At 40.5% G+C, this 13,343-nt stretch overlaps 2 protein-coding genes across 2 annotated transcripts; both read left to right on the forward strand.

The window, feature by feature from the left end:
- Positions 1-533: 533 nt before the first annotated feature.
- LOC104416121 (spidroin-1-like) lies at positions 534-2,582 on the forward strand. The gene is made up of 2 exons (XM_010027557.2): positions 534-1,124; positions 2,448-2,582. Exons 1-2 carry the CDS (start codon positions 534-536, stop codon positions 2,580-2,582), a joined length of 726 nt encoding a protein of 241 aa, XP_010025859.2.
- An 8,362-nt stretch (positions 2,583-10,944) lies between these two features.
- Positions 10,945-13,237, forward strand: LOC104456138 (auxin-induced protein 22B). Its single transcript, XM_010070872.3, has 4 exons — positions 10,945-11,501; positions 11,915-12,117; positions 12,537-12,636; positions 12,723-13,237. Exons 1-4 carry the CDS (start codon positions 11,266-11,268, stop codon positions 12,796-12,798), a joined length of 615 nt encoding a protein of 204 aa, XP_010069174.1. The 5' UTR covers positions 10,945-11,265; the 3' UTR covers positions 12,799-13,237.
- The last annotated feature ends 106 nt before the right edge of the window (positions 13,238-13,343 follow it).

A 13,343-nucleotide genomic window follows, 5' to 3' on the forward strand; every position in this document is an offset into this window, starting at 1 on the left:
AAGAGATAAGTAATTATTAAATAAATATTAAATCTAAGCTATCAACAAAATAAATGATTAAAATAATCGAAAAAGTAATATGTTGTCTCACGGGTCAAATTAACGATTATCTTAACCCTAATTATCACGACAAAGAGATTAAAATAATTAAAAATCCGATCCAAAGTCTTACGGATCAAATTAATAATTATAGTAATTTAACAATTAAAATTCTACCAAAAAGCCCAAAAATTAATATAATTAAAAAAATAATCCAATGTCTCTCGGATTAAATTAATAATTACAATAATTCTAGACAAAATCCATGCGGATAATGCCTACAATATGCACAAATATTAACATTGACCAACCATATTCTAACTTAAACAATAATAACAAAATTTAAGACACAATAAAATAACATAAAATAGACAAAAGAAAGAAATAAAAATAAAACTAAAAATAAACTACCTTAAGGAGGAGACTTGCAGCAGCGTTGGTGGGGTGCCGGACGGACAGTGGCGGGTGTCGGGACTCCGGCGAGCGGCAGCGCAATGGCGCGAGGGGACCGGCGGTGCAAGGGTGGCGAGTCCGGCGGAGCGGCGCAGGCGCGGTGCAGGTACAGGAGGCGCAACGCGAGCGCGGGGGGGCTCGAGAGGTGGGGGAGTCGCGGGCGGCTGTTGGTCGCGGTAGGGACCGGCGGATCTCGGGCAGAGGCGTCGCGACGGCAAATCGTCGGGCGTTGGGTCGCCGGAAAGAGGATGGTGGCGAGTCAAGGGGGTGTCGGGGCGGGCGACGCTGGTGCTTCGGGATCTGTAGATGGGAGTGTCGAACGATGGCTGCAGCAGCGCGGCGGCCTCTGGACAGTAGCAGCGACGCGGGCTCGCGGGCGATGGAGGGTTCCGGCAGAGGTGACCAGCAGCGGCGATGGGCGAGCGGGTCGCGGGCTACTGCAGGTCGTTGCGGCGATGTCTGGCGTCGGCAGAGGCGCGTTCGGAGCGGGACTCAAGCGGAGGCGCGGGCGCGGCAACGGCGTCGGGCGCGGCAGCGATGCTGCTGTGCGTCAGGGGGCGAGTCTGGCGAGGCGGCGGTGGCGGAGGCGCGGCGGAGGCCGGCGGTGCAGCTCGGAGACCAGCGGTGCAAGGGTCGGTCACGCGGCAAAAGAAAGCCACGGAGAAGATGAGCAGTGGTGTTTTTTTTTACTTTTCTTTTTTTCTCTCTCTCTTCCCTCGCGTCTCTCTCACGTCCCCTCACCAGTCTTCTCTCTCTCCCTCACTGCAGACCAGTCAAACCCCTTTTTTAACTTTCTCTTTTTTTTCCTCTCTTTGGATTTTCTCACAAAAACTTTTGCTCTTCGAATTTACTCTCAATTTTTTCAAAAATCCCCTCTTTTCTTGAAAAATGCAGCACTATTTTATAGTGGTTCTAGACGGCTGCATTTTTAAGGCATTTTCTAAGTTTCCATCTCTCACCACATTAAATCAAATCTGTAAATTGTAGTATGATTTCGCAATTAACTCGATCTTATTCAGATTTATTCTATTTTGCAAAATTTTTGCCCCTTATTCACTTGATTTTTATATTGTTTTTGCATTTAAAAAAAATCCGGACATCCATCAAAATTCCATATTTCCTTGCATAAATCAATCAAATCAATTTCCCCCATTTTCATTTTTTTCTTTTTATTTATTCAAAATGCAATTTTATTTTTTCAAAATTAGGTGTCAACAGCTTTTGACAATTCAGTCCTAAACCTATTGCACTTTTATCAATTCAGTCATAAATATTTTAATTTTGCCAATTCAGTCATAAACCTTTTCACTTCTTGCCGATTCAGTCCATCCCGTCAATTTTGACCAGAAAATGCTGAGGTGGACGCCGGCGGCGCCACGTAAGACCGTCAACGTTGACGTGAATAATTTTTAATAATATTTTAATATTGTTTTGAATTTTCTTATTTTGTTAATGTTTTTTCATTTTTTTTCTGTTTTTCTTTTCTTTTTCTCTTGTTCTCCACGCTTGTCTTCTCCCTCGACGAGTCCCCTCTCCTCACCGAACGTTGTTCTATAGCTCCCCTACCCGAACCAGCACCACCACTACAACGAGCCCTTCACCGACCTTTGAGGCGCCGGAGCCACCGTCCGACGTCGATCGTTCGGTCCGATCGGCACCGAACACTTGGAACGCTAACCATTACGCAAAGAAAAAACTTAGTTCACCAGGACGAAACCTGGACGACTTGACTATGGCCAAGACAACGAAAGAAAACTAAATCTCACTGTGGCATTACATCAAACACCTGGTATACGCTATGGGAAAGAGGGATTTCGGCTTGATTGAGACCCAAGTCCTCACCAGAACTTTCGACAAGCAAACAAGAACACATAACAACTCGACGGGGAACCAACAGGACTGAAGGTTGTGTGAGTCGAATGGCCGTGGGCTCCGGCCTGACATGCACTAAACAGGTGAAAATAGAACACAAGCAAGGGCTTACCAGGTTCAGCTTGACGGCATTGGTTGAGGGGCCGTCGAGCGGAGCTTGTGCTAGATCTGGTCTGGGCGAGGCCGACACTCGCCTAGGCGAGGGCGAGCCTCGGTGAGGCCTCCCCTCACCCGGCCGACGCTCAACGAGGCCACCCCGGCTGGGGAGGGTTAGCCTCGCCCAAGCGACCCTTGCCGGCCGTGCCCGAGCGAGGGCTCCCCTCACTAGGGCTCCTCCTTGCCCGGCCGGGCCTCGCCGATGGCGGGTGAGGCCAACTTGCTGGCTATGGCCGGTGGCCGGTCATCGCCCGTGGCCGGTGGCCGATGGCCGGCCACCGAAAAGCCAAGAAAAAAGCCACAACGAAAAAAAAAAAAAAAAAGGGAAAAACAAAAAAAGAAAATATTAAAATATATTAAAATATTAAAATATTATTAAAAATTGTTCACATCGGCGTCGGCGTTCTACGTGGCACGCCAGTGTCCACGTCCGCATTTTCTGGCCAAAATTGGCCGGATAGACTGAATCGGCAAGAAATAAAAAGGTTTAGGATTGAATTGGCAAAATTAAAAAGTTTATGACTGAATTGATAAAAATGCAATAGGTTTAGAACTTTTTGGATAATTTTCCCCCAAAATGGTCCTAAAGTTAGATTCCCCTACATGCTCTCTTCTCTCTCCCATCTCCTCTCTCTCACCCAAATGTTGAGACTCCCTCTCTCTCTCTCTCTCTCTCTCTCTCTCTCTCTCTCTCTCTCTCTCTCTCTCGCCCCGAACCCCGAGTGCGCAACAACCCCTTCTCTTGGTCGATAGAAAGCGATGTCCCAAGACTCGTCGACGACCATTCATTTTAATCTTTCATTATGCGCAAGCAAAAAACGAACCATCTATCAGTCATTCAAACAATTAAGCAATCAAACAGGGATAAATAGATGAACAGTAAAAACAACAGTAACTACTCGTATATACATTTTCATTGGATTAACCAACGGAGGATCGTTTCCAATATACAAGCCCCAACAGAGGGACCAATCCATCCTCTAAGCTAGACCATTAAGAAACTAGGTTAGGCTAATCCAACTAGACAAAAAGAACCCTCGGGTTCGGTACCACTATCACTCGGATCCATCGGACTCAGACTCCATCATATCGTAGTCGGAGGTGTTCAGGTTGATCACTGGTGGAGCGGGGCCAGGATTCACGACTGCACCGTCAAGAGAGTCCAGCTCCATGGGATCCCAGTCAACATCCTCGGGGCCCCTACCGGGTGGCCCATCAAAACCTCGAAGTGGAATAATTAGCAAATTGCCCTCCCGGATGAACCACGCCAGGAACCAATGAGGTATCAATTGCCTTGGTCCCTCATCCACCCAAATGGTGGAGAAATACTTCTCGTAAAGATGCACTCGACCCGGGAAGCAATGGTGCGTCATGACGGTATCCCAGTCCTTAGGGATCCCGAATCGCACGGCGAGGGTGCCATTCTAAGGCCTGAAAGTGGTTATACAATAACCAGTGAGATAAAATCTCAGCGAGTTCTCCCCTTAAGCCCTAGTTAGTACACCAACTCAACTCGGAGTATCTTTCTAGAATCACCCCACAAGAAAACCAACGACTAACAATCGACAACCAACAAATAACAATAGCTAGGGCCAACCAATAATCAAATAATCGGTTCGCATGTAACTTTACTTGGTATGCCATACCTTGCACGTTATATCTCAACATAATACAAGCAATGCACATGGTCATTTAGATGATGCAGTTCATCAATCACATATGAATCACGTCACAAGCGATCTCACCTAAACATTGCCACACCATGTATGTTATCAATTCATGCGTGCATGCCATAAACAATGTGATCAGCTCATGCATAATCGGAACCAATAATGCCATGTTTCTCATACGCTCTTGCACCCACGTGTGTTCCGATTATTACTGCCCTCCCCAGGGCTAAAATCGAACTCCCGCCGGTGTCTATTGGCATAACTACATTGTCTCGCCCCATCAAGCACGGCAACGTCTAGAACCCCTGCCTAGACGGTATTCCCAAAGGAGCATGGGCTCGGCCTCTACCGCGACTTCGCATCCGAACCTCCGCCAGGCATCCGATAAAATCAAGCATCGTCCCCCTCCCCCACCCCCCGGAACTTCCGTCGGTTTCCACTTAGTGATCACACAAGCATACTACCACAGCCCACTTATTATCTTTAGCATTAGCCAATGCACGCATACTTGTATATACAACCTTAATTCATTTTCTCATAAAAGAGGTCAATTTCCAGTGTCCCTCAGATAAATCATTTTCCTTTTTATGTGAAAACCATACGATTCATGCAGATGTTCATGCATTTACACATCTAATTCATCTCATAAGATTAAAACATGTGCATTTATACCAAATTTTGCTTCTGCATGAACAGTGTCACATAAGCAGTGCACGTGAACAGTAATTTGCAAACAATGCACCATGAACAGTATAATTTCATAATTAAATAACTGATAAATTAAATTTAGAAATTAAGCAAATCATTAATTAAGACAACCAATCAATTAATTAAGGCAAAACATGTTTAATTAAACACATAAGCCACAATAAACTACATTAAGCAAGATAAAGCAAAACTAATCTTATCCATTTATATAACTACCTATCTTAGGACTAATACAACTTAATTAAACCTCATAAACTAGAATTATCCCTAACTAAACCAATCATAAGCAAGTTTAGGCACTAATCGACAGATTAAGCACTAATCTTCTTCATCCACCGCCGCAGTTGCCGTCTGCCGCCTGCTGCCACCCACCGCTGCCAGTCGCTCACAACTGATCCGACGAGGTCGCCAGAGGCTCGCTAGGCTAGGGTGAGGTCCGGTGAGCTCACCGGAGGCAAGCCTCACCAGTGGCCAAGTAGGCCTCGCCCAACCCCACCTAGAAAGGCCGAGCCTCGCCAATGGCCAGGTGGGCCTCACCAAGCCCTAGCGAGGCCTACTTGGCCATCAGCGAGTTTCGGCCAACGAGGGCCAACGACGCTCCGATGAGGTCGCCAACCCTCATCTCACCGATCCAGTCAGCAATTGGTCACTTGAAGAAGAAAAATAAGAGAGAGAGAAAGGAAAAAAAAAAAAGAAGAAAAAAGGAAAAGAATAATAAAATTATTTAAAAATTAAAATAAAATGGTTTGGAGTAGAAATTTTAAGCATGGTACAAAAGTAATTTTATTCCGAATAAGAAATTTTGGACAGTTACCAAACGACTTAAAATGCTTAAAAATTGTTCTCGGAAATAGAATAAAAAAGAATAATTTCTAATCAGAAATTATTTCCGGAAACAAAATCATTACCAAACGCACCCTTAATATCATATCACAAAATTCCACTTAAAAGAATACGTAGATATGTCCGGAACTCTAATGAAAAAAAATTATTTGTTGGGTTAGGAGAACATATGTTAGGCCCCTACGTACTTTTTATAGAAAACGTGGGACTTTCCAAATTCGAGAGATTAGGAAAGCTGAGAAGCGCTAAAGTAATGTTGGCTGACAGGTCAAGTTCATAATTGTTAGAATCGTACCATTCGTTTTATTCGAGACCTTAGTCATCTATTAGGTGAATAGCTAATCACTTAAATTGCACGCGAATCTTCACTAGCAAATTTACTTTTCGATACAATATCTATCAAGGCAAGCGATTTGCTTTCTTATTTGTTGATCAACCAAACGTAACTTTGTCATATTTTAGGATATATGTTGTACTTTGATAACTAAAACTAAAATTTTCCTTTTACAACGTAAGGATAAATGATATGACATTTGATTTGTAAACTTATACATGAATGTAATTTTAATCTAATAAAATAATGGGAATTTATGTCTTCTTATCCATGGAGATCATCACATGCACTTAAAATTAAGATTTCTTTTTCGAATATCGTAATTCTTACTCGAAATTCTATATCTCATTATATTATTTGTATAATTCATACATGTCCATGCCAAAAAAAAAAAACTAATTCTAAATTCCTTACCAATTTTTTTTTTTTTTGGTATCCAAAATTCCTTACCAAATTGAATCTCGATTCCCTATTAATAATTTCTAATTTCGATTCAAAATAGTATCTCATTAGCATTGTCTCGTGAATTATTCACTTAATAAGTACATTTTAACAAATTTAACAATTCAAATATCTAATTATAAAAACGCAACCAATTAAAAAATTAATAAAAATAATAATGCGGAAAAGGCAACACTTCCCATCACCTCTGGCACCACTGTCTGTGCATTGTTGTGTTCCTCCTTTTGTGGGTGTTTTCCTCGTGAAGTTTGGTCTCCCTCCTTAGGAGTACTGGGGCCACCGCAGCTGCTAAATAGGAATACGTCGCTCCTCGTTTGTCCTGAAGAAGTTAGTGGGTGCACTCGGTGAGCCTAGTCTAATACATGTGAACTGTTCAATCTCACGAGGCTTACGTGGGGGATCCACAGGATCCGACGGTTCGTTTGCACAAGATCCGTGTGATCCGGATGCACCTAATAACTTTCAATAGCATACAGTACATCCACACAGATCAGAATACAACATGAATAGCTTTCATTCTCTGCTATATCATGTAAGAGAAGCTTTTGGGCCCCAAAAACATAGGCTTAGCTTTTCCATGTGCAGCACCAAGCATGTCTGCACAGCTTTTTTTGTATATCTGCCTGGCATAAACTAATTTAATTGGTTTTCCTTTTCCTCAACTATAGACTTAGCTCATTATTTTACATATATTAAAACCATATAATGAGCCAACGACATCAACATTTGTTTATCATATTTATGGATGATTGTCGAGGAGAATTTTTTGCCAAAGTTGTTGAGGAAGTTTACTCCGGCGGTTCTCAAATCATGCGAAAGGACTAGCATCGGGCAGCAGCAGAACAAGAACGAGGAATGACGAATCACTTACTATGGAGAATTTCTGGTTCGCTCGTGGGGCAAAGTCCGGAGATGTGAGGGTCAATAGAGGTGATGAAGTCCAGACATCCAAAGGTCCCCCATAAATGAATGAAATGATGGGGTACTAGAGTGAGAACATCGAAGAGATTAGTTTATAGATCCCGGCATAGAGAGCAGGAGGTAAATAGACGGTCAGGTTTCACGGACACATAGGCCAATCATGAGTTGTCACGTATCGAAGAGTAAGGGCCAACACCAAGCTCACTAGAAAGGGTCAAAGATTAGGCCGTGTTATCCTAACAAACCCCACACCGAGCTTACCAATCCAAATCTCTCTAAAACAACCTAAACAGATAAGAATAATCCACTCTCTTACCACCTCTACCAAGTCATTCTTGCAATGAGCAATGCACTTGCAACAAATTCCTCATAATATCATTTGTCAGTGAATTCAAGAAATTATTTGAAAATATATATTTATACACATACATATGTATACAAATACATATATTTTTATGCACCGACAATGGTTCAGTATTGTTATCCTTGGATGAGGCTCGCCAACTAACAAAGTGGTCCATAGAAAAGTTCAATTATACTTGCTGTCCCTTCAATATTTAAATAATGAGGGAGTTGCCAGTCTATTAAAGTCCTGTCCATAAGTTGCCAATTTTAATAACGAGTAATGCCAATAAAGAGGGCCTCATATCATAACATAGGATACCATCCCTCTTATTATATATACATATATAGAGCGATGTAACTGGAGAGGCTAAATGAAGTTAAGACATGTGGACAATTGAAGTGTGACTTGGCTAATGAAAAGAATTTTCTAAGTTAAGATTTTCTTTTGCAATCCAATTTGCAATTGCAAGTCTTTTCTCTCCCCGTATCTCCTCCCCCCTAAAAAAAAGATCATTCATGCTCGAGAAAAAAATTTACTGTTCGATGAGATTTTATCCCTCACGAACGATGAAAATCAAGAACTTTTATCAGCAAGAGAAAAATCATAGATTGAAAGTCATTAACAATTTTAGGTGAAACTGTTCAGTTATCTCACATCGCGTCATTCTTTTTTATATTAATATTTATCTCTCGATGTTGATCCTCAGTATTGCTATTGATTGTTCCCATGATGCTTTCCATTAAAAAAAAAAATTGAAAAAGAAGGGAACGAAAAAAAGTTTCATTTTAGATTGCGTTTGTCTTTTGGGAAATCAACGATTTGGACAACTGATTCTTAAAAATGATTACTTACATGTTTTACTAAAATGAACGAAGATTATTTTCATCATCAATGAAAAAAATTAGATAGAGATTGTTGTTGATATGTTTTTCGTTCACTAATTTTTTTAAGCGATACAGAAAATCTTATAAGTAGCACTGACAACGATACATGACATGTGAGACAAGACGATATGACACAATACGTCAACATGTCATTTCTAAAAAAATAGATAATTCTAACATGTTATGATACATTATATATTATCATTTTTATGATTATTTCAATCAAATTAATTTGATTCAAATTCAAAAATAAATAAATAATAAAACGATTTTAGAACGAATTTACACTAAAAACATTAATCTACCATTTATTAATATCATTAGTTGTTTTAATTTGACAAATTCAACTACATTCCATTCCAATAATCCATAAAACTTGGAGGAAAAAAACAAGCAATCCACATTCTAGACTAGCGCATTGGGAGAGAAGAGAAAACACAAACTTAGGGTCAAGGGCGAGGGGAAATTGTGTGTTAGGGAGTGAGAATCAAAAGAGAAGATAATACTAGCTTTTTCTTCTATTCTCTTTTATTTATTTATTTTTTATTTATTTTTTTTACATATTTACATTTTAACTCCTTATTTATTGATTTTTTTTTTTTTATAATCTCGTGCATGTCAAATTTCAGATTCTCATGTCGAAGAGTGTCGAGAGAGTTAACCATAACTTGTTGAGAGTTTGTCGGAGCATGTCAGAGAGTGTCTGCCATGATAAGAAGGCTCTGGAAAAGTGTCTATGATTCGTAGATAATCTTTCGTATGAAGAAAATTTTTCAAATTATTAATATGTTCAGAATCAAACCAAACCATATTAAAGAAATGACGTATGAACATGTTCTTCGAATCTTCCATATGAACTCTAGTCAACCTTTCCTCTTTAATGAGTCAACCATGTCATTTCGTGCTAATTATGATGTTCTGCTCGCCTTCAGAAAATTAATTACTTAGCTAGTACCCCCATGATCTTAGCTTAGGGATTCGGTCAAACAATGTTTCTGAACTATTAACATCTATCCCTGTTCAATGGACTGAGGAATCCGATGCCAGATTTCACCGTCTTTCAAATGCTAAATTAAAAATTATATTTTATCTGAAAAGGAATAAGAGTATAAAAAAAAAAAAGGAAAAAAGAATGCACTAATTAAATAAATATTTTTTATATAAAAAAAAAGCTAAAATGAGATTATCTATAAGGCACTTGTTTGGAGTTATTGATCATATCTTGATGAGAAGATGATAAGAGACGACCATATAAAATGACCTTCGAAATGCCACATGCAATGTAGCTCAAAGTTCGATGACCCACTTAAATGCTCTCCCCATTTCGTCCCCCCATTTTGGGTTGCACTGCCCCAACAACGACGACATGAAAAAGTTGATGTTTTCTCTTAGAATTCTTTTAATAGATGTTGGAAATACTCGTTAAACATCTAAACGACTCCCATTTCCAATAAAGTGTCTTTTTTTTTTGTATCATGTATAATCGATATATCGAAATTGATACTTTTATTTCATCTACTCACCTGCTTATGTGTCAATAAATCACAATAAAAAAGAGCGTTGATGGTGACATGTATATAAAAATCTTACCATCTTAAAAGTCGCATGTGTTCAATTGTTTTTGAAATTTTTCTTGACAATAAATCTATAAATATATCAAAAACGTAAGGGAAAAAGGTAGGTTTCTTGAAAAATTCTTTCTTTGAGAAAGCTAATACGTGTAGCGATAGGATCTCGACAGAAAAAAAGAACAAAAAAATTGTGCTTTTTACATGCATGGAAATGTTTACTTAAATGTTAAATAAAATGCGATATTTTTAGTCATAACAACTAAATCACGTATAGAAATCGAACAATTAACAGAAAAAAAGAAGAAGCAAAGTGTAATAAATTGGGAGGTTCACCACTTAAAATTCAATCGGATGATTTATGATAATTTTTGCCTCTTTGATGAAAATGGGGGTGAGTTAAATACTTCAATACCCAATCCCTGTCAAATATTCCTGTAAAGAACTGTATATACTACCACCAAACAATCGATCTTGTCGAGGACAAGGTGGGTACGGGGGCCGATCAAAACGGACGCTCTGATTTCATCTCACCCAGGCGGAGGGAGGGGCCCCACCAGAACCCAACCTTGACCGTCCGACTGAGTCCCCAAAGTCGCCCCATCAAGTGGCCGAGCTTGTGCCCCACTCCTGTCCCCCAGAAGGGGGAGCAGCCTGCCTCAAAGCTGCTGCCTTTGTCACCCGACAGCTCCGCCTTTTCTTTGTCCTCAATTCATGCCCATCGAACGAACAAACACCCACCCGAGCTTTACAACTCCTCACCTTTCTTTGTCTAGCGAAAAAGTTGGCGCCTTTATGCCCTTTTTCCCCCCTCTGTCATCGCTATAAAGAACAGGAACCCACCGCCCAAGTTCCTCTTCTGCTCGCATTTCTCTCTGGGTCTTGACTTTTTGGAGGCTTTGGTGTGATCTGGGTCTTGGGTCGGGGACTGTTTCATCAGGGAAGAAAAGGGTCTTTTCTCTTGAAAGGTGGGGGGAAGTTTAGGTGCTGAAAGATTTGAGCTTTTTTGATGGAGTTTCGAGAAATGGAGAGAGGGGTTGGGGATGGAGTGTTCGGGAAGGATCTCCTCAACCTGGAGGAGACAGAGCTCAGGTTGGGGTTGCCGGGGACGGAGGAATCTGGCCAGAAGAAATCGAGGACCGGCAAGAGGCTGTTCTCTGAGTCGAGCGATGTGTCTGGATCTTCAAAGGGTAGCTGTGTTGCTCCTCACCATGATGAAGACCATGAATCTGCTCCCGCCCCTAAGTAAGCTATAGATTGCTCATGAATTGCAACGTTTCGTTTTCCTCTGTTAGGGTTTTTTCCGGTAGCTGTTTGATTCATCTCCTGGGGATAATTGCAATTGGTCCTATTTAATCATAAGTATAGCTGCTTTGTTTGCAGTCCCAAGAATCAGCTTGTGATTGGGTTCTTTTTGTAGCAATTTTCGTTAGTTTTTTGCAAATTCCAGAGTAGTTTATTAATTAGGTGATGATTTTTGGTGTTGTTTTGTTTAATGTAACTTGGACGAAAGTAAGAAATTTAGGGGTCATAAAAAAAAAATTCTAATTTTAGTGAGTTTAGGATTGCTCGTAGGGTCATATATAGCAGAATACACCCTACTCTTGATGGGTCTAGATGTTCATGAACTTAGTTGTGGGGTTTAAAATGTGTTGCAGAGCACAGATCGTGGGATGGCCGCCTGTCCGATCCTACCGAAAGAGTGCTCTTCAGCCGAAGAAGGCGGAAGCAGAGGGCCCTGGTATTTACGTGAAAGTAAGTGTTGATGGAGCCCCTTATCTCAGAAAGATCGATCTCAAGGTTTATGGTGGTTATCCAGAGCTCCTGAAGGCTTTGGAGAACATGTTCAAACTCACCATAGGTAAGCCCAACCATTCATATTTATTTTGCATTTATGTGATTATGAACTACATTTCGCAGTCTTCTGGCAAAGATCTAGCATTACCATATGGTTTTATGATTGTCATAGTTTAGGGGATAGTTAAAATCGTAGTTACTTGAATAGAACCTTTGCCTATGTCATTGCATTAACTGCTTGTGGATATTATATGACATTTGTGACTAGACCTAGTGAAAATCCATTTTACAAACACCAGCGATCAACTAAATTGTTTAAAGTCAGTCCTAGACCCTACCCCATATGGATTGAGCTGGTCCATTGTACCTATTGTGTATAAAGAAGATGGGTATATTCAGTCTTATGGTCTAAGGAGTGCCAGAAGAAGGTCGTTAATCTATTGAAGATCTGACTTTGTCTTGTGGGTGTTGCTATTTTTTCAGGTGACTATTCTGAAAGAGAAGGCTACAAAGGATCTGAATATGCACCTACCTATGAAGACAAAGATGGTGACTGGATGTTGGTTGGAGATGTTCCATGGGAGTAAGTCTCTCTTTTTCTCTCTCTATGACAATTAACTACTCCTTTGCCTTTCCATAAGCTCATGTCAAAAGCAATTACCATTGCAGAATGTTCATTTTGTCCTGCAAGAAGCTGAGAATAATGAAAGAATCAGAAGCTAGGGGCTTGGGTTATGGTGTTTGAGAACATCCCAAAGGTAAAGAAGATTGATTTGCCTCGGAAAAAAGAGATTCTCCAGCTCGGGTTCTTGGAGAATTTTCAATCTTGATGTAGGTCTCCACGGTGGAGACTTGTTGAAGTTTCTGAAAGGACTCTCTAGTCACGAAAGGGAAGTTATTTACATTTTGCAGTTTGTCTTTGAAAATTTGGCAGCTGCTCTTTTGTTGGTTTGGGCATCTGCCTGATGTCTTCTTTACCTAGTGATCTTTCTTTCTGAATGAAAGGAGGACGGCGCACAGATAGATACTGCCTTACATGTAAAGTACTGTAGGAGGGAAATGGGTGAAAATATATTGGCATTTTCATCCAATGTTTGCTTTCTCCATCGGTTTTTGATTGTCATCGAGTCTTATCAATTCAACTTTCTACTTATCAAAAAATTATTCGACATTCGCATTGTCCACTATGGGTACGTTGTTCAGCAATTGCCGCTAAGTTCCCCTTTAGAATCTCTATTGGTTGACTGGTGGCTTTTTATACATGCACACGTAACCAAAGTACAAAAGTAA

The sequence above is a fragment of the Eucalyptus grandis genome, chromosome 8 (genome assembly GCF_016545825.1).
Source record: "Eucalyptus grandis isolate ANBG69807.140 chromosome 8, ASM1654582v1, whole genome shotgun sequence".
Taxonomy (NCBI): Eukaryota; Viridiplantae; Streptophyta; class Magnoliopsida; order Myrtales; family Myrtaceae; genus Eucalyptus; species Eucalyptus grandis.